Source organism: Lathyrus oleraceus, chromosome 2 (genome assembly GCF_024323335.1).
Source record: "Lathyrus oleraceus cultivar Zhongwan6 chromosome 2, CAAS_Psat_ZW6_1.0, whole genome shotgun sequence".
NCBI classification, from domain to species: Eukaryota; Viridiplantae; Streptophyta; class Magnoliopsida; order Fabales; family Fabaceae; genus Lathyrus; species Lathyrus oleraceus.
Window position 1 is genome coordinate 457,459,016 of NC_066580.1, and position 22,017 is coordinate 457,481,032.

General features: G+C 34.1%; 1 protein-coding gene across 1 annotated transcript; it reads left to right on the plus strand.

The window, feature by feature from the left end:
• The first annotated feature begins 1,128 nt into the window (after positions 1–1,128).
• Positions 1,129–5,534, plus strand: LOC127120345 (upstream activation factor subunit spp27). Its single transcript, XM_051050758.1, has 6 exons — positions 1,129–1,710; positions 3,286–3,406; positions 3,573–3,747; positions 4,185–4,241; positions 4,426–4,598; positions 5,228–5,534. Exons 1-6 carry the CDS (start codon positions 1,307–1,309, stop codon positions 5,345–5,347), a joined length of 1,050 nt encoding a protein of 349 aa, XP_050906715.1. The 5' UTR covers positions 1,129–1,306; the 3' UTR covers positions 5,348–5,534.
• Positions 5,535–22,017: the final 16,483 nt, after the last annotated feature.

A 22,017-nucleotide genomic window follows, 5' to 3' on the forward strand; every position in this document is an offset into this window, starting at 1 on the left:
CCTCAGCCTATTATGTATATCCATCATTATGTCTATAAGTTAAAATAAAGTAGACAATTAGTGAGACAAACAACACCACAAGCAAGAAATTAAAAAAGACATTGAGAAAATTCTGGAGATGCATTTCTAGAATATGGGAAACTAAAATGCTGAAAAATTTCGGAGATGCATCTCTAGAATTTTCTGCAACTCAGAAGCTCGTTAATAACGTGACTGTACCTAATGCAATCATAGAAAAACATGTTTTGATCATCATTTTCAACCAACAAACTTCTAATATATTATGTCTAAACTATCTTAAATTCTATTTTTACTCATTTCCAACCTTAACCATCCATTTCTACTTATTTACACAAAAACTAAAAAAAATTACAAGAAATTGATGTTTCTGATGTTACAGATATTGATTGAAGTTCTCTTGAATCTTGTTGATTGGGTTTTGACTTGGTGTAAAGAAAAAAATTGAGAGAGTTTGAAGTTGAGTTTGAGTAAAATGAAAAATAAGGAAAGAGAAAGGTTTGACGCGATTTAACCTCCAAAATATTTCGGAGATGCATCTCCAAAATATTTTAACGTTAATTGAACTTTTGATGCGTCCGAAGATAAATCTCAAAAATTTAAGAGTATTTATGTATTTTCTCGTGATGATTAAAATTTTTATAAGTGTATTAAAAAATTCTCTTAAAAAATCTTTAAATTTTTGACATTTTAAACAAATATACGTGACAATCCAATTCAAAACTTAAGCCCATTCCAAACATGACCCTGCAATGAAAGCCCAACTTCATGCACGTGACCCATCTTCTAAAGCCTCAATCCTAATACATCCATTTCTTGCTTATCCAAACTTTTGCGGTCAGTTTTCCTTTCTCGTCTACACATAGTATTAATTAATTATTATTACTATTATCAAAAGAATATTCTCTCACTAAAAAAACGCACCAATCAAACGTTATTAATTCACTTAATTCAACGAACAAAATACCATTTTTATCGCCAAGAAAAATCGAATTTAATAAAAAAGAAAAATTAGATAAAATTTCACTCCAAATTCCAATATACATGCACAGGGGCAAAACAGAGAAAACAAAAATTTAGTATACACAAACACAAGACAAGAAAGTACAAATGTGGCACGTGTGGGCACTTACAATTTGCAACTGCATTTCTCCTACTTCTCCTTAACGAGAAACTGGCGAAAGAAAAACACAAGAAAACCTTACAATTTTTTATTTCCATCTTTCTCCCTAGTCACAAATTTTCCTCTCTTCAACACTGAGTCAAAAAAACCCGACTCGTTTTCGACATGGTATCCGAATCGGAACTCATCGGCCGCCTCCGCGAGTTCCTCCGTAGCTCCGACCTCAACACCACCACAACCTCCACCGTCCGCCGTCAGTTAGAGAGCGATTTCGGAATCGATTTGTCTGATCGAAAAGCATTCATTAGAGAGCAGGTAGACTCGTTTCTTCAAAGCGTTAACCAACAGCAGGAAGATGAACCAGAAAACGACGCCGTAGTAGAAGATGCGGATAAACCAGAACCAAGCCAAGGTTCTGGTTCAAAGGAAGAAACAGAAGAAGAAGAAGTAGAAGAAGAAGAAGTTGAAGAAGAGGATGATAATGAGAAAGAGGCGAATGAAAAACCTAAGCGAACCAGAAGTGTGAAGAAGGAGAAGAAGAAGAAGAAGAGCACGAAGAGTAAAGAACGGTTAGTTAGTTTCTGTTTATTGATTGTTTCTTCAAATTCGTTTCGTTTCGATTGAAGAAAAAAAATGTTGCATTTGATTTTCTTTCAATTTATATTCTTTGTCATTTTTCAATCAATTAATGGCATCATCACCTAATTTTGTTTGTGATTTTTTTTATTATAGTTGTGATTGGCCATTGTTTGAATGAGATTGTTCTAATGCTATTGATTTAATCATAAATAGTTATTAACAAAAGCACATGGCTTTGTTTTATGATTGGGGTCCATTGGTAGTTTGTATAGAATTTGTGTGCTTTTGAAGTTAGTGATGTGGTTACTTGCTTTGGAGGTTTTCATCAACAAAAAGTGTATATTTTTAAGCTTCTTACACCAGCAAAAGTGTTAGGTTTTAGGTTTTTTAATGCATTTTCATCTTATTCTTTGCTTGACCTAATCATTTAATCTTGTTATGTAATGATGCTTTCTCCTTAGGTAAAGACAATAACAATCAAAATATATTATTTTATGGCCTCTCTGGCCTCGACACTTGTTAAGATTGTATTACTAGCATATTTTCAGATTCTTACACATTAAACTAGTTATTGGTTCTGTTTTTACTCTTATATATACCTGTTAAATCACTCTGCTGCCGAATTAGTAATTTAGAGAACCTATTTCACAATGGTGGGAATGAGAAGTGGGTCTTTTTCTGTCTGTCATTTGACTAGTTTCCACCAGTGCAGAACATTTAGTGAACCAGTTTTGAGGCTTAAGCAAAATTAATCTTTATATTGCTGTAAATTATGTTTCCAAGAAATTCCTTGGAAACATTCAATCACAAAATTGGATATTCCAATCCATTTCACTCAACATATGGTAGTTAGTTTGGTTTAGCTAATTATTGCTATGGTTAGATCCTTGAAGTGAAATGTTGATTCATACTTATGCACTTGCATAATTGCTTTCAGGAGAAATGTTCCTCATGTGACCTTTTTAAGTTGTAGAACTCCAAGTTAAACTCCTTTCCTGCTTCAAATAATAAGTAAAGAAAATATCATGTAATTCTTTTTCCTATATTTGTCATTATGTTTATACATTGTTGATATCATAAGATTTTGCTACGCAAATATGTTCTGAAGGCTGATGCAACTTTACCCCGAGCACAAACCATATCTGTCTTTAGGTCAAAAGTACAAAATATATAGACTTAAATTATTATGGACTTCAAGAGTAAACCATTTTCCAAAGCACACAATGAAAAGTTTTGACAACAAGTGTTAAGATTTTGATTCTTCTTATAATGCCTCGTGTTAAAGTTTATTGCTTGAAGAAAACTGAAAAAGGAGAAGGCAAAACTGGCAAGAACAATTTATTCCAATTGCATATACTACTAACTGAACTTCATATTTGGCTGAAATTTGATTTTGTTTGTTTCCATAGACTTCATCGAACATAAGATGACCTTTATACATTCAGGATAAAAAGTGTTTTAACCTCTTCATCTTTTACCCTTTTTAACCTTAAAAATTTGAAGAGGAAAACATTTGCAGAAAGGTACCCTTTTTTTAAAAGCTTCTGTTTCTTCTTGTACTTCAGATCTAACAAGTCAGGTGATGAGGTAGTAAAGAAAAAAGGTGGCGGCGGTTTTTGTAAAATTTGTAGCCTGTCTCCACAACTTCAGGAATTCGTTGGAGCACCAGAGATGGCTAGGACTGAGGTATGATCTTTTCTTCATCTTTCCCCCCTTTTTTCGTGGAAAAATGTGGTAGATGTAGGCTGCTCCGATACTGACTGTTAATAACATCCAGAATTTCTTTAAAAGTGAGGACATGATGTGATTATGATTCTGGCCTTATAGCATCTATGTATGATGGTGACCTTAGGTTGTTAAGCAATTGTGGGCCTATATTAGGGAGAAAAATTTGCAAGACCCAGACAATAGGCGAAATATCAATTGTGATGAACCACTGCGTGCTCTTTTTGGTGTCAATTCCATCAATATGTTCCAAATGAATAAAGTATTGGCAAAGCATATCTGGCCACTGGACTCAGATGATGGTATGCTCCTACAACCTTTTCCTTCCTTACTATTTTTTCTTATTTCAAAATAAGACATTGGATATTCTTTTCTATTGTTAGTTTCCATTCTAAATTTTTAGACAAGACCCCTAATCCTTTTTTTTTAAAATTCCTCCAGGTGATCCTCATGTGATTGTAGGGGTTCTAATATCATGAAATTCTGAAATTTTCTTTTTGAGATTTCTTATCAAAGTAGTTGTTTTTTGGATCGTCTTCTAAGCGTGATATAATTATTCTACTGCATTTTGAAAAAATTCTACTAATTTAATATATGTCTTTCCATTATACTTGTTAACTTTTATTGGACGACCCTGCAAATAATTGGTTCCCTGTTTTATTCTTGAAGTAAATTCTTTGCTAACAATATTGAATAGAAAGAAGAAAAAAATTGTTTGAACTTCAAACTCTTGATGTAGTTATCCAGGTGAAGTCGGCACCAAAGGAAAAGCAGAAGCGAAAGAGAGAAGATGATGGTATGATTAATTAACTTGGTTATGTTCTATACTATTTTTTTTACATGATCACAGGGAAACCATCTTTTTAGTGAAACTTATGGTACATGGTTGTAATTTTTCCGCACCTGTCTACATATTTAGAAATGAAAATAGCCAATTTTTATACCACGTTTCCCATGTCTATACCCTACCTATATGACAGATTCAGATGAGCCGAAAGGAAAGGAAAAACGGCAGAAGGGAGGTTCAGGAAAAGGTTTTCTTGCTCCACTTCAACTATCTGATGCCCTTACGAAGTTCCTTGGAGAAAGTGAATTATCAAGATCTGACGTCATTAAAAGAATGTGGGATTATATAAAAGGAAACAGCCTTCAGGTTTGTTATTTCTGTAAATTAACCTCCAGCCATATATATTGCTTAAATAAAGCTTTGATGGTTTCTTTCTGCACATTAGTGGTAATTTCCATGCTTAAAGCTTGAAAAGTCATTAAAATACTATTCATTTTGGTATTCAGTTGGGGGTGCATTTGGAAAGTGTGGAGGGGTAATGATGTAACTTGGCAATGCATAACCATGCCCCATGTTAAATATTCAACTGTTGGCTGTTGACCCTCCACTTTTTCCATTTTTCTATTATTACAGCATAAAATAAATGCACACGTTTATTTCATGTTAGGTTGTCAACCTAATCCAACCAATCCTCTTATTTGCTGAAGATCGTAAGACCAGCTACAATTAAGAGACTAAAAAGTTGAAGTTGATTTAACGAATGTTATTCAGATTCTTTCTTTGGTCAATTTTGATATCTGTCATGATCATTTTTTTCCCTTGTCATAAAGTTTGTACACTTTTTCTGACCAATGCATTTGTCAATCACCAGCTTCCCCCCAATAAGCATGTAAATGCTAATTGGTAACTACCCTTTAGCTGCAAAAATAGCTTGAACTTATTATGTTTACATGCTAGCTAAAACAAGTTGAGTTTCTGATTGATTGCTTTTGAAGGATCCTTCTGACAAGAGGCAAATAATATGTGACGAAAAGTTGAAAGAACTCTTTGGTGTTGACTCCTTCAATGGCTTCACCGTTACAAAACTTTTGGTGCCTCATTTCATAAAGTCATAGCAGTGAGTTGCTTGCACATTTATACGCGGTGAGCTTGGGAAATTTGGCTAATTTTGTTTATTTATCAAATTAGTTTTGGAAGGCCTTGTTTATGTATCATCTTTTCAGCATGGTCTGCAAACATGAGGAATAGGAATTAGTGTAGTGACAGATTTTCAGTGAATTTTTATCAAAGAATTTAACGTTACTTTGCCATTTGTCATTTATCGTTTTTTAATATCATGTTTTGCTACTTGGCAGTGGAAAATTGTGTATATTTTTAGTTCCTGAAGCTGCCAAGAGAGTTCTGACTCCATATTCTACTGATGAATTTATTGATAGTAGGAGGTAGCATGGATATTCGTTATAATACACGAAGAAAACTAAGCATTGTGATTCCATCGACTTAAAATTTGATTATCGAGACTATACCTATCAAATTGTTAAGTTTCTAAGGAAAAAAACACATCAGTTTTATTATGACGGGAAAGGAGTGAAGTTGGTAACAAATACTAATAGGAGTACAAAAGATGATGATAGAACTAGACCAGACAATGTAAAAAACTAGAAAGCCAAAGATGAAATAAAATACGAGTCCTTGAGTGATTCCTTACTCCTCAATAATACATCTTAATCATATGACTTTCTTGACCCCTTTAACTAGGAAACTGTACTTCGCTTGAGTTATAGATATTACTGCAACACATTGCTAATTTGCCTTTTAATTAATAGGTGTTTCGAATAATGTAAACACAAAACCTGATAAATATTATCAAGTGTCCACTTTTTTAACATAGTTCACATCTACGTATCTCAAAAAAGCGTATTTCGGTTGAGTTGCTTTTGTGTATTTCTAATCACTCTTAAATGAACAATTCAAATACTTAAGCCCTCACTTCAAAGCTTTTCTATGAACTCAGACATGTTCTACAAATCAACTTACTATGGTAGTGGTATGTTAAGTTCGCTCTACTACAAATCATACCATACGCGATACTTTCAATCCCACTTGCATATATAGTAATCTCCTTCACCTTCAATTTGGCGACACATAACCAAAATCTAAGTGTGAAGACACAAAAGAGTGTTAGAAATTTTAGCATCAAGTATTATGAACTACTCTGCCACTCTTTTCAAGTAACCCGATTAAGATAAGAACAACTCAATCCTTTTGTGGTTTCTCATGATATCAAATCCTAGAATTCTCTTAACTTCACTAAAATCTTTCATTTCAAATTCTTCGTTCAAAGTATGTGACTTCTTCGTTCCTCTTCAATACGTATACGTAACTATCATAACTATTTTTCATAAAGTTATGCTTTAAAATAAATTCACAAAAATAGACGATCTCATTGCCTTGGACTTTGCTTCAACCCATATAATGAATTGTTTGAACGACACACATTAAACATGTTCTTTACAAAACCTTCAGCTCAATATAAATTATCTCTTCAAGGTCTACATGTAAGAAATTGGTCTTGACATCCATTTATTATAATAGCCATAAGGACTCTTATAGAATAATACTTTACCATAAGTGAAAATATTTTATTATAGTCAAACCCATATGCATTAGTAAAACCCTTTGCCACAAGTCTTATTTTATACTTTGATTCTTTAATCTCTTGAATACCTTCCTTCTCATTAAATATCAACTTGCAACCAACCACCCATTTCACTCAGACGACTTCACAAATTCTCAAATATGATTATTCTTTAATGAATGCATCTCATCATTCATTTCCTTTAATCATTTTTAATTCTCATTGCTTTCAAATACCTCATTGAAGATATTTGATTCAGAGTTTTGCAACTCTTTAACTACATTTAAAATATAACATATAAGATCAACATAACCATATTTTTAAGGTTGTATAATTACTTTATTTTCTTTTTGTGAGTTGACTTATAGTATGAAATCACTATATATTTCCATTTTTTAGAACTAAAAATGGGAGCTTAAACATCTTCCTTATCTCTAATCTCCCTAATAGAAACCTCCACCTTAAACTGAATCTTCTTCACCTTAGTTTACGAGTCTTTCAATTTTATATTTTTGTACTTCATCTCTTTATCGGTCTCATCATAAGTAATAACACAACTTATGATAAACTTTGATCAGCCATGTTCCATATTCCACAACTTCTATCCATTTACCCTTTTGTGATAACTAATAAAAACACATTTCATGATTCTGACATCAAATTTATCTTCCTTGATATGTGCAATTGCCAAAACTCTAAAAACCTTTAAATAGGAACAATCTAGCATTTTTTCACTTAAAAGCTCCATAAATACCTTTCCTGTAGATGGACATATATTGATTAAATAAGGTGGAGTAGTAAAGAATTAACTCCACAATAACATGCATTTACCTTATATAAAAGATATAATGATAGAAATATTACATTAGAACATCATGACTGAACCCACAAATATGTTTGTCAAATTCTTTAGCCCTTTAACCTTTTAGCTTTGAGTGTGAGACTATTGTTTATGTATACCAAAAAATCCCACATTGCTTATATATTGAGACCAATAGTAGTTTTTATCCAAGATTTAAACTCCTTAATCTAAGATGTTTTTTTTTTATTGATTGAGATTTATATAAAGTAAATAATATCTCGAAGATTTATCCAAATTTTGAAAAATGATGTGATTTTGATTATGTTTTGAACTTCTATAATATATATTTATGTTAATAGATGTTAAAATTAGTCTTTTAATTATAAAAAATAAGTTAAGAACTTTTTTTAGTATTTTTAATTTTTTTTTTAAAAATACAAAGAAAAAGATTATTTTTTTAAAACTAAAATAAACTCACCTAGTAACAATATTGTTTCAATAAAAAAAATATGGAATTTATTAAAATTATAAACAATTTAAAAATGAATATGTTTCATTTCTTTGAAGTACAAATCTCAAAATCTGGTTCAAAATTTATGATTATTTAAAATATCTTTTTATTAGAAAAAGGCAACTTAAACCATTGCTTAAAAATTGAGTTTGGAACTAAAACATAAAATAAAATTAGATGAAATCTAAAGAAAATATAAGCAAATTAGTTGCTAAGCGGAAGATTTCACACAACCTTAAAACTTTTTATAGACAACACATAATACCAAACAAGTTATTATGAAAAAAATTATTTAACCATAATTGAAAAGAGGTAAAATTTGGAAAAATCAATTCACCTTAAACATGTTATGATATCTTACAATTTTATTCTAAAGTTACTCAAATCCATGATTTCCCTATGACAGTTGTAGAAAAAATATTTGAAAATGAAAATGCTTTCACATTGGATTGATGACATGAAATTTGACCAAAAATAATTGGTAAAAAGAAAAATACATCGGATAAAAAACAACAAGATTTTGAAGTTTTTTGGAAGTTTAAAAAACAAAGATGAACTTTGTTTGTTGAAAATGTAATGATAGCATACATAATATTTTTATATGCTGAATGATTATATATATATATATATATATATATATATATATATATATATATATATATATATATATATATATATATATATATATATATATATATATATATATTTATAGTATGTGATATAATGAAAATTAAGGAATAACAAATTATGCATGTATTATTATAATATTAAACTTTAAGAATGATAAGATGTTCCATAAAAAAAACTTTTTTTTTGTTATATTTAATATTTATTAACATTTTCACTATTAAATCCCTCACCTTTTCATACTCTTAAAAATGAAATTATTTCAACCTTTTGTAAAATTGACCTTTTCAAATCATGATGAGAGTTGATTAGAAGATATCCTCCTATATTTACTATATGTATTAATCGGACAGTAGCCTTCTTGAAGTATTTTACTTTTTGTCAACTTTTTTTTTTAAGTTTTAATCAAATTAATTGACAATTTTTATACTTTGCACAAGTTTTTTATTTGAGTTTTCTAATATGTGTTTTTAGAGCATAAGTTTAATTAAAATGCACTGATAGTGTAAAGATATTTTACACTGTCAGTTAATCACAACCATTAATTTTTTAGAGAAGTTTGACTTTTTCTATAATCACATGTAAAGTAACACAAACGGATGATTGTGATGTATTGACAGGGTAAAATTTTTTACACTGACAATGCATAACAATTAATCTCAAATTATTTATTTAATTTGATAAATACAATTCTCCTTCCATTTAACTTTATTTAAATTTTATATTTTAAAATCGAATTGCTAAAATTCTTGAATTATAGTTTAATCGATTTAACCGCTCCAACTCCAATTGATCGTATAATAATAAAATAAATATAGAATACACCTCACTATAAAAATTTGTATATAATTAAATGTATTACCTAATCATAATAATATATTGTATTATTTATATATTGTTATGGATCGGCTAAAGTTCCAATTGACAAAGTCTCAATACATATCAAATTCATTCGACTTTATTTAAGGTATAAAACTAATTTGCACGCCAAGAACAATGTATAATTTATAATTTCCATGTCCATTATATTCATCTTGAAACTTGATCTGACTTTGACGTCGAAGTGTTAATCATGTAGGTTCACCCCCGCGCCACCATAAAGGAGATTGAAGGTCTTGTTCAAGATCATCAATTATTCAATTGCATCTATTTTTGGTTCCCGAATGGAACAGTGACGGAATCGACTCTGATTCCTATGATTTCCACGAATTCACGTTCGCTTTCCAACTCTATCATGTGAACATAGAAGATCTAAATCTGGATTTTGACGAGTTTAAATTCAATCTCTAATTTACCAATTGGTAACCTTCTTGGGTCACAAATTCAAGAACAAATCGACTTTTAATTTCTATGTTCTCGTTGAATATGGAATCATCTTTCAATTTTATCATGAGCAACCTTCTCAAATCTCATAATCAAGAAGCACTCAAAAGCGAAAGTAGAGGTCTGTCGCAATTGCTTTGAATGATCGTCTTCTCAAGCGCTCTAATTCTTCGAAATCCAGATCTCTGATTTCTTTGGGAACTTCGCATAATAACAAAAGGAAAAGTCTCAGGTCCAGATCTAGGGTTACAGTAGGGTCTGAAGGTGATTTCCATGAAGGTCGGGACAGAGATTCGTAATTCACCTCCCGACCTAACGCTTTCCTCACATTTTCTGTTGTTGTCAGGGTACTTACATAAGATACTACAAGTTCATTGTTAACATCGTGCGTAGGGTAAACTCCAAAGCGCCTACTATGGGTACCAGGGGATCTCACTAACACCTAGAATCTCACTGGGCGAGGCCCAGTAAGCCGGAGCAGAGAAGCTAGATTCAACTACTCATTTTCCGTATCACCGATGACAATTACACTAGAAAAATAAGTTGATTCCAGTGATGACTTACTGGTGAACTACCTCGTCACTGCTATTCTGAGGTACCATGTCAGGGAAAACGAGCTTCAGACCCTAATATGGTCAGAGTAGTAAAGAGGGACGGGGCTCACTAACCACATAATAAGAGAAAATGTAGTTTGAACATTGATAGTAAGGAGATCGAAATACCGTAATCCTAGACCCCTTGGATCTACTTGCGGTATATACCTATTCCGGAATGGGAAGGAATTCAAAGAATCTCGACCCCACTGATAAAAAAACACCTCGCTGAAACATCGAACAAAGTAATTCGATGAGCCTAAAAATCAATAGTCAACTTCAAGCTACATCCCCGGAAAAGTTGATAATCTAACACAATATAACCAAGCAAATACAACCTAGTGCCATAAAGAAGGAAAACGGCTAAAGACCTCAGATACCGTCCATCCGCCCTGGAGACGCCGTTGAAAGTTTAGCTACCTCTTTATTTTATTGTTTATTTGTAACAAATTCAATGATTCTTTGTTGTGTACTTCTTTGTCTCTTTTCCTCTTAGAGTGCCTAAGTCAGGGGCAACAAAGACAAAATGCACAAATTACATATCTGATACTGACATAATGCATTTTTGTAAATCTGATACGACTTAAGTGCATTGCTCGCGCGAATGTCTATTCGATACAAACTTAACACATTTTTGTGATTCTGACACTGCTTAGACACATTCCATGCCCAGTTGCGTATCTGATACAGACTTAACACATTTTTGTGATTCTGAAAGCGTTGCATGAAGCTTTGGGAAGGAGTTAAAATTGAGTTTTGCCTACCATCCTCAAACAAATGGATAGGCTGAGATGACCATCCAGACCTTAGAAGACATGTTGAGGGCTTGTATCTTAGATGATCGGGGAAGTTGGGACAAGTTGCTACCACTTGTGGAATTCACTTATAAAAATAGCTATCATGCAAGTATTGGAATGACGCCATACGAGGGTTTGTATGGACGCAAATTTCAAACACCTTTATGTTGGTACAAGGACGACGAAAGCTCGATTGTGGGACCCAATTTAGTATAATAGATGACTAAGAAGGTCAAGTTGATTCATGAAATAATGAAAATAGCTCAGAGTAGACATAAGAGTTATGCAGATTAGCAAATGAGAGCTTTGGATTTCAAAAAGGCGATCATGTGTTTTTTAGAGTGACACTTATGACTGGTGTGGGAAGAACATTGAGACCTAAGCAGCTACCCCCTAAATTCACTAGACTATATCAGATCTTTCAACGTGTAAGCCTCGTAGCTTATCAGATTGCACTACCTCCAAATTTGGCTAACTTGCATAATGTGTTTCATGTGTCTCAATTGAGGAAGTATATGGTTGATCCTTCGCACGTCATCATACTTAACGATGTCCAACTTAAAGAGAACTTCTCATTCGAAGTGCATTTGATGAGTATTGCAAATAGAAGTGTAAGGTATATGAGGGGCAAAGAAATTAGGTTAGTGAATGTTGTTTGGAATCAGACAACATGTGATGCTACATGGGGACAAGAGCATCATATGAGGGAGTTGTACCCCAATCTTTTTGTGATTGTCTAGTTTCGAAGACGAAACTATTTTAAAGGGGTACTTATTGTAACATCCTATTTTTTTATATTTAGTTAAGAACCTTAAGTTAAGTATTTATCTATTTATTTTATTTAAAGTAGTGATATTTAGGTTGATTAATAATCAATTTATTATTAATATTAATTATAGGAGTGAATAAATAATATAGGGTGATTTTGTGATGTAACTGAAAAAAAAACAATTAAATAAAAGAAGTAAAAAAGAAACAGTAACGTGGGTGTGTGTTGCGTGTAGTTTAGTTAGTTAGTATGATGGATAGCGAAGAGATATAATTGGAGGAGAAAAAGTTCTGATTTTTCTTTATTATGACTTTGTTGAGTTGTCGACAATCGATGCAAAGTCTAGATTTTCCATCCTTTTTCTTCACAAGAAGGGGTAGGTCTCCCCAAGGTCATACACTTATTTGTATAAATCATTTGGATTAGAGGTCCTCTAACTGCTTCTTTAGCTCATCTAACTCTGGTAGGGACATTATGTAGGGAGAAATAGATATAGGCCATGTTTCGAAAGTGATATCAATAGAGAATTCAATATCACAAACTAGTGGTAAACCTTGTACATCTGCTGGAAACACCTCTGAGAAATCCCTCACCACTGGAATGACAATTAAACCAACTTTTGGAATCATGCTGATGGAATTTAAGAATACATATTTCTGAACACCTCCATCAAAGGAATACTTCAATTGATTGACTTCGAGGAACCGTGTGATGCTTGGGTCTAAGAATATTACTGACTTGCAAGCGCAATCTAAAAGAACATAATGATTGGAAAACCAGTCTATTACAAGAATAACTCCAAAATGCTTAAGGGGGATACAAATTAGATTGACATTCAACTTCATATCCAAGACAATCAACACACACTGTAAGCAAGCATCACTAAGACTCACGAGTTCGGCGGACAGTATCATAACCACCAAGTTAAAAGGTAAATATGTCATAGGAAATTATAGGGAATTCACACACTCCCAAGAGATAAAAGAATGGGTAGATCTATAATCATATATTATCGGATTTTCCCCCCATAAATTTCACACTCACCCCTGATCAGCTCTGAATGTCCATTCTTCTCTTTTTCGTCAACATGGTACACGCGTCCTTGAGTCGTAAGGTGTCCAACTTGGTTATTGTTCCTATGATTATTATTTGTTCTCTTTGGATAATTATTAGAAAGATGACATGGCTTCTGGAAGAGATAACAACATCTTAGCTTGATTGGGCAATCAAGTGCTTTGTGTCCTCCCTCATGGCAGCGAAAACATCTTATAGACTGATTTTGGTTTTGATTCCTCTTTTGCACATTTTGACCTCCTTTGATATTGGACCGAGGTTGATTTCTGTCATTTCCTTGGGGTCGGGGATAAGGCTCTTGTTGTTTGCCCTAATTCCACAAGTAGTTATTTCCCTATTAAAAACAAAACTTAGTGATGCAAACTCCCAAAACTCTTATAGGGGAAATATGTATTGATTTTACATTCATTTATATATGATACTTTACCTAGTGTCTCATAGGTCCTCATGCAAAATCTCCGCTTGTGTGGCTACGCTTAAGGTTCTCTATTTTATTACACTTCCCCCACTAAAGCTTCATATTGTCAGATATCATGTGTAGCAACAACCTTTTTGATGTCATAACGAAGACTTCTCTCAAACCTTTCACACATATAATCCTCATTAGCCACATTGTTGAAGAAGAAGAAGTACTCTTCTAAGGAGTCAAACTTCGCAACATACTCATCGACATTCATGTTACCTTGATGTAGCCTAAGGAATTGAGCTTCTTTTTCTGCTATGTTACTTCTTAGAAAGTATTTGTCTAGGATCTTCTGTTTGATAGCTCCTCATGTCCGTTTTTCTCCTTGTTATGCATTATGCTTTTAGCTCTTATCCACCAACTCCCGACTTCCCCAGTTAGCAAAATGTGGCATATTCTAGCTTTGTCTCACTGGTGTAGTTTATAACTTCAAAGATCTTCTTGATCTCTTGCAGCAAGAGGCCAACCTTGTGAGGATCATGATCACCCTCAAACCTCAACAGATTGTGGCGTCGAAACTCTGCTAGTCCTATAGTTGTTGCCAATGCTTATTCTTTTTGTTGCCTTTGCTCATCTATCTAGGCCTGAGTTTGAGCTTATAAATTTGTCGCATTAGCCTATTAGGTTATGGAAGCTTCCATATCATGCATTATTTGCACGATCTCTATGATATTGGCTCCATTTTCAGTATTGGTACCGACAAGGCTTCCAGGTACCATTTCTTAAATCCTATAAATATCTCGAGTCAGGATCATTCAAAACTTTTGGGTTATGTTCTCAAGTGAATTCAATTTGCCTAATATATAGAATTTACTATCATTGGGAATCTAAACATTCATAAGAAGTCATTTTACAAATATTTATAATACAAGAAAGCAACAACTAACCTCCGGTCAAACAACACAAATCCAATTCACACATCATACAAGCATGCATCAACCAAACGCTATCCCATCCAAAAATGTTTTTCCGAGGACTATTGCTCTGATACCATATCGTAACGCCCCAAATTTGCATCCAAGACATGACTTATAAATTATTAAAACTATTTGTTTAAGCAAACATAAAAGGTTTTGAGATTAACCAAACTCGGTGACAATTCACATTCATAAGCGAAAAATCATCGCATTTCTAACTCATTCGAAGGAAAATAAATAAATAACTTAAAATATAATGTAATTGATTGAAATATTTTTATTTTGAAAACCCCTTCTTCCCCACGATCGTGTGACAAACAACATCAATCAATCTTGAAACTCCACACTTGTACTTGTTGTTTTTTTCTGAACTGAACGAGACTTTACAGCCTGTTTGCACAATCAAAATTTTAGAATTTTACTATGCATGGGAGGATGCCACTAGTGATTCGGTGATGGCGTGTGATCGCTCGACTTTATGAGTCGAATTGGGGTACAAACTGCAAGTGCACAGTTCTATCGCGTAGTTTTAAAAGATATCGATCCCACAAGGACTTATGAATCGATATACCGTTATCTAAGGTTACTTCGTAAAGCTAAGGCAGGCAATACTTTGATTTTTGGGGGAAAAGGCTAAAACTAAACTAAATTCTAGATTAAATATCAATAAAGCGGATATCAGTATGTAGTTCGTCGTAATTAGGGAATCAATTCTTTATTGGTTTCTTGGTTTTAAAGTAAATCTTTTCAGTTGACGCTATTGGTTAAAAGTTTTATCTCAAACTCTCGCTCTGTTGAATAAACTATGATTTTATATTAACGTAGCTGTCACTTATAGTTAAGTCAAAAACCACTTTTTGAAAACAATAGAATCCGTAGAAACTCTTTTTAAGAAAACACTAATCGTTTAAACACCCTTATCTCAAACTCTCGCTCTGTTGACTTAGGTTATATAATTAAACTCAAATGTTTAACTCTCGCCCTCACATTCAATCTTTAAAAATACTTTTTGAAAAAGGTTAGAATTTAATTAACTCTAAAAATTGCTCTCGCCCTGATCTAGAATTAATGTCCAATTTACACTGTCCAGTCAAAACCTCAAACTCTCGCTCTATTGATTTTAACTTCTTTATGTCTTTTACTTTCGTACAAAAACTTTGTTAATAAACCTGTAAATTGAGACCGTAAAAAGAGTGATTTTAATTTTAAACTTAAATAAACCAACTTAGTTTTGATTCCTTCATTCCGCTTACTTTACATACCGATACCTAAATAAATTAGCCAGACATGCTAAACAGATTTAAATAAATATCATGCATAAACAGACTCATCGCAGGCAAACAGTATAAATTAATAGTAAAAACAAGCATATATAAATTCAACAAATAAATATAGAACCTGAATAATTAAACAGCAGTCTTGAACACTCCACCACAGACCGGTTGGATTTGTTCTTGAGTTCTTCAATCAGGCAGAAAAATAAAACGAAGGAATAAAAAAAACTAGATTCTAACGTAAGGTTAGATCCGGTAAAAGGTACACAATAGTTTCCGGTGTAGAAACTATTGTGCGAAAAATTAATTAAGAGCTAGAAAAGAAAATAGAATTGCAAAAGGAAAACAATATAAAAATTTGTCAAAGTAATACAGTAAAAATATGCCTAAGCTGCTGGAAGAAGAAAAAAATGCGAAAACGGCACAAATCTGGAAAAAGCGTCGAACCCTGAGCTTTCCAAAAAGCTACTATTTATATGCTACCTCCTGCAACTGCTTCCGCGTTAAAAGTCTTCAACGTGCAGAATAGTTGGCCGTGGAAATAGGGCTCAACTCTCTCTCAACGTCTCTGAAGCGTTCCCTGTGCCTCAAATATAGGGGAATGGTGTGACGTCCGTCACACCATGTGTGACGCTCGTCACACAAGTGCATATAGCGTGACGCTCGTCATAACCTCTGTGACGCTCGTCACAGGCACAACGCCTGTGCCTTCTTTGGGCTGGGCTTGGCTTTTGCTATTTGTTTCCAGAAACTTCTTTTTGCACCTCCTTTTCTTCCTTTTTTTACTTTTGCTTCAAATAGATACCTGAGATAAATAGAAAGGAAATACCGCGTAATATCTGATAAAATGAAATAAATTAAAGTAAATAATAATATAATTTAATTGAATTAAGTCCTAAAATGTGATATAATTCCGTGTTATCAAACTCCCCCATACTTAGATCTTTGCTTGTCCTCAAGCAAAATACGGTATAGAACTTAAAAATTTTAGCCAGATGAAATTTCAAAACACACATCAATTCGTACTAGGTTGCATGTAAACTTTGTTTAGAAGTGACTTGAGTTTAATCTTGACATCGACAACCACCGTCACAACCTCAGATAACCTCACCTCATGCAAACCAGTTCAAGTAATGCCATTATAGCTGTCCTAGTTCCTTTACTCTTATTTCACCCGTTTTCATTCTAGCGAAATCACATTAAGCCCTTTATCTTTTCGCGCACATAGTGGAGTAACCGGTTAGTGATTCTGATCCCCTTTCAGCTGGAAGTTCTGGTACATAAGTCGGATAACTTCGTTATTCAGTCCATTGCAAATTGCGGGGGATCGGACCGTAGTCCGCCCTACCAAGTTCAGTACCAGATACCTACTGAACCAACTCATAATGGATCTCTCGTATTATGCTTTTGTATGATCTGCAATCTTTAGATTAAATGATCTGGTAAGGATCACCTAACTTAATTAGTGCATTTCCTGATATATATATTTTTTTTATGTCACTTTGGGAATCATTCACTTATATTCATCGGCTCTCCACGTAGTTTGCTATCAAGATGGTGCTGACTTCTCGTATAAACTACTTGGGGTTACTATAAGGTTAAAAGTCCATGGACTTGGTATAATAGGTGCTTATCCTGATCTAACGTGTTGAGGTTCTTAGAGCGTTGTTATGGTAATAATTTTTGTCTTGATTTCACTCAAGTTTTATAAAATAAGCAACCTTTATACTTATTGAGTGTGTTAAATTTTTGTTATGGCTCATGAAAATTTGAGGGGAAATAGATAATAGAAAGTTTTTCACGCTAGGGACTTAACTTAAAATAAATCTATATTATGATAATATATATATATATATATATATATATATATATATATATATATATATATATATATATATATATATATATATATATATATATATATATATATATATATATATATATATATATATATATATATATATATATATATATATATATATATATATATATATATATATATATATATATATTTTATAAGGGAAATAACAATGAAAAGAAAAGTACATACTTGAAAAGGGAAAAAGGAGGATAGAAAGAACATGGTTTTCCCCCCATACTTAAATTAAACATTGTCCCCAATGTTTTAAGGAAACGAAATACAAAAAGGAAAAGAAAAGGGAACTAAAATCAATGTGGCCTTCCGCCTCTTGTTCTTGGGCCTGGTGATCGCTGACGTAAGTCTAAGTTGTCAAACTTGCTAAGCAACTCAGTGAACCGCTGATTGGTTATGGTATTCCTCTCTTCCTGCTGTTGTTGCATTTGACGCATCATTTGCATCATCTTGACATTCTGTGCTTGCATACCATCAATAGCATCCATGATGTCGTCGTTGGTTGCAGGCCTTCTTCGTCGACGACGTCAGGAGGATGGGCCAGCTGCAGTATCGGAAGGGTTGAGCGGAACTGATTGTTGTGCAGGAGCGTTATCACCTTGCTCCATATCTTCGAACTCGTCTGCAGACGGGTTTGTATGCGAAGGCTCGGTAGCTTCGGGAGCATTCAGATCATAGAGGTGGCGGTTGGGATTGGTGACATCTGTTAGGGAAATGTTGGGGAGAACAACGCTTGGGACGGTCTGGTTATTCACCATAAGGTAATATTTTCCGCCTATTCGGTTCTTTATTAGGCGGCTAGACCGACAGTAGCCTATATCCATAAATAGGGGAGGTAAAGATTCTAAAGTTTGGAGTTGGTCCCCTAGGTTTAAGCCAAGTGCTATGGTGGTGATTAATCCACCAATTATAAAAGGTTGCCGGCCTCTAGCACATAAGGTGCGGATATGATGAAATAGAAAGGAGGCGGCGTTTACCTTAGTATCCGGTTCGAAGACGCAATGGAGGAAGAATAACTCCTTTGAGTTGACCTTGTTGTTGTTCGGTCTTCCAAAAACGGTGTTTTGCAAGATGCAGATAAAGTACCAGATAGTTGGGTTATGTATGTGGGAAAGAAGGAGCTCTTCCCAGTTGTTGGCATCTATACCGGATATTCGCTTGAAAAGATCGAAAATGGCAACTGTGTTCCAGTTTGAGTTTGGAGGTATTCTGGGGTGTACCTGACCTTCTATGGGAAATTGTAGCATGGTACTCAATTGGTTTTGGGTTAAGGAGTACTCGGTATTGAACATACGGAAGGTTGCGGTACCGGTTAAAAATTCGTCTTCACCGGCGGGAGTGGTGTATTCGTATGAACTTAAGAATTCTAAGGTTAGGGAGGGGTAGGTGAGTTGATTATGAGTGCAAAGGAAGGTTAAGTCGGCAAGGCGAAGCATCCACTCGATACCTTGGAGTAATCCTAATTGTTGTAAACAAGTTAAATCAGGATACCTGGTGGAGACGACGCCTCGCTGTTGGAAACGCTCGAATTGCTCCCTTTGATAATTTTCATCTTCGGATCGGAAGATGATATTTCCGAAATTCTGGTTTTCCGCCATAGTGACGAATGAATTTGAAGGAGTAATTTGGAAAGAAAGGAAATGTATTTGATATTAGAGAATGGTTTGTGGTGAATGAAGGGAGGTTTGGTGGGTATTTATAGGAAAAAATTTGGAAATTGGAAAGGAGGTGGTTGAAAAGTAAATAAATGTGGGTAAATGTGAATAAATGGGGAAGATAAAAAGTTGAAGGGTGTACGTTCGTCTCCAACGGCACTGTAACGTTCACCTAGTCTGGAGGGTGTTACGCTCGTTACAGATGCATGACGGGCGTCACAAGTACTTGGCGTGCCGTCCGTCATAGGTTGTGTGACGCTCGTCACACAGTCTTTTTGGCAAGGCTTCAGCTAGCGTTCTTCATAGTTACTTTGGTAATATATTTATTTTTATTATTTTGTTTTGCTTTTGATTATTTTATTTTGCTAATTAATTTCTCTTGCATGCTATTCTACTTTGCATAGTAGTGCATAAATATATTTTTCTTTAATAAGTCATGTAGGCAGCAAAAGTAGAGAGCAGATATTACATAATAAAATGAATAAATAGCTTCAATAAAATAATCATAATGTAACAAGGAGAAAAACAAAAAGTGCGAAAGAGAAACAAATACGAATATAATTTGGAATAACATTAAAAAATTAATCTAGCTTAAGACTAAATAACTAAGAAAAATAAATAAATTCTATCCATCTGCACGATCTCTGGCCGGAGGAGCAAAGGAGTTAACACGGTGTAGCAACTCGTGAAACTGGTTTGTCATACTATTCATGTATCTCAGAAATTCGTGCCTAAGGCTAGTGAATTCTTCTCTGAGGGCATCTTGTTCTGACATCAAAGCTTCCATGGCAGTGTTATAATCAGTTCCGGGCATATGATGTCTAAGGTCGGGTATTGCCGATTCTTCGGTCTGAGCAGGTTGAGGAGGAGGATCAATATCATGATATCCAGATGGTGTCTGAGGATCTGATTCAGCATAAGGAATCTGGTCATCATAAATCTCATAGTCATCACAAATCTCATAGTCCTGGATGGATTCGGTGGATCTAGCAGGAGAGGGGGTTTCGTTCAGGTTGTAGAGCCAGTTGTTGTGGTTATGAACACTAGTCCTAGGATCGGGCATGGTGAATAGGCAAAGAACTTGGTTATCAATAATAAGCCCAAACTCATCAGACCCTAGGTTTGCTATAAACAAAGTGTTGAAGAGGAAGGGTATACTCATAGTAGTAATGCCACAAAAAGGGCTTAAGTCAAGCATAGGCTGACGTAATCCAATAGCATTACCTATCATAGTTATCAAACCGCCTATTCGGATTGGTGCTCGCTCATCTTGGATAAGGTGGTCCAAATTTGCTAACATAAAAGTGGCACCGTTTACTGGACGGTTATGAGAAGCACAAAATATGATGAAGAGTTCATCACGTGAAACTGTGGTACTGTTTGGCTTCTTCCCAAATAAGATGTGGGTCAGGATCTTATGGAAATAACGGAAGGCCGGGTTATATATGTTTCCAGAGAGAAACTCATGTTCCTCGGGATCGTCATTTCCAGTCAAGTTACCCCAAAAGTGTTCAAGTTTTCTATATTCAAAAAGTTCATCTTGGCTCACTGTGAATGTGTCAAAGGATGTAGGGAAGCCTAAAATGTTGGTAAAATCTTGAATATTAAATTGGTACTCCATGTTAAACATTCTGAACTGTATAAAACCTCTGCTTATTCCTTTTCCATGGCTGGGTAGATAGATCAGAGAACTAAGGAATTCTAGAGTCAGTCTCCGGTAAGTGACAAATTATCTACGGATAGGAGCGGTTTCCCACCCTATCTGATTCAGCAAATACAAGACACTTTGTCTTAGTCCAAGGGCAGTCATTGCCCAGTCATCAGCATACAGGCTAGGTAGCATCTCTCTCGTGGCTAGTTCCTCAAACTTTTGTTTCTGAGCTGTTCCTCTGAATTTGATACCCATACGATCAATATGTCCCATCAGGTTAGTGTTAGCTAGAGAAAAGAAAAACAAGAGTTTTAGTCAGGATTTGGCCAAATGCCGAAAGAAGAGAAAAGTTTTTAATAAATTAAAATAAATTAAGAATGAATACTAAACAGAAATTAAAAGAATAATTAAGGAAGAATTAGAAAAATAATAATAATAGAATAAGGAAATAATAAAATAATTTGTGGGTTGTCTCCCACTAAGCGCTTTGTTTAATGTCGCAAGCTCGACATAAAAACAATCAATTACAATCTATAATTTCTGGAGGCATTTCGTCTAAGTGCAAGACTTGCGAATCTTCATTGTTTTCTGCATAGTGATAATGTTTTAGACGTTGCCCGTTTACGGTAAATGGTTCCATAGATTTGCCTTTAATTTCTACTGCTCCACTAGGAAAAACATTGGTGATTTGAAAAGGACCTGACCATCTAGATCGTAGTTTTCCCGGAAATAACTTTAGTCTGGAGTTAAATAAAAGGACTGTATCGCCTTGTTTGAAGATTTTCCTTGATATGCGCTTGTCATGCCATTGTTTTGTT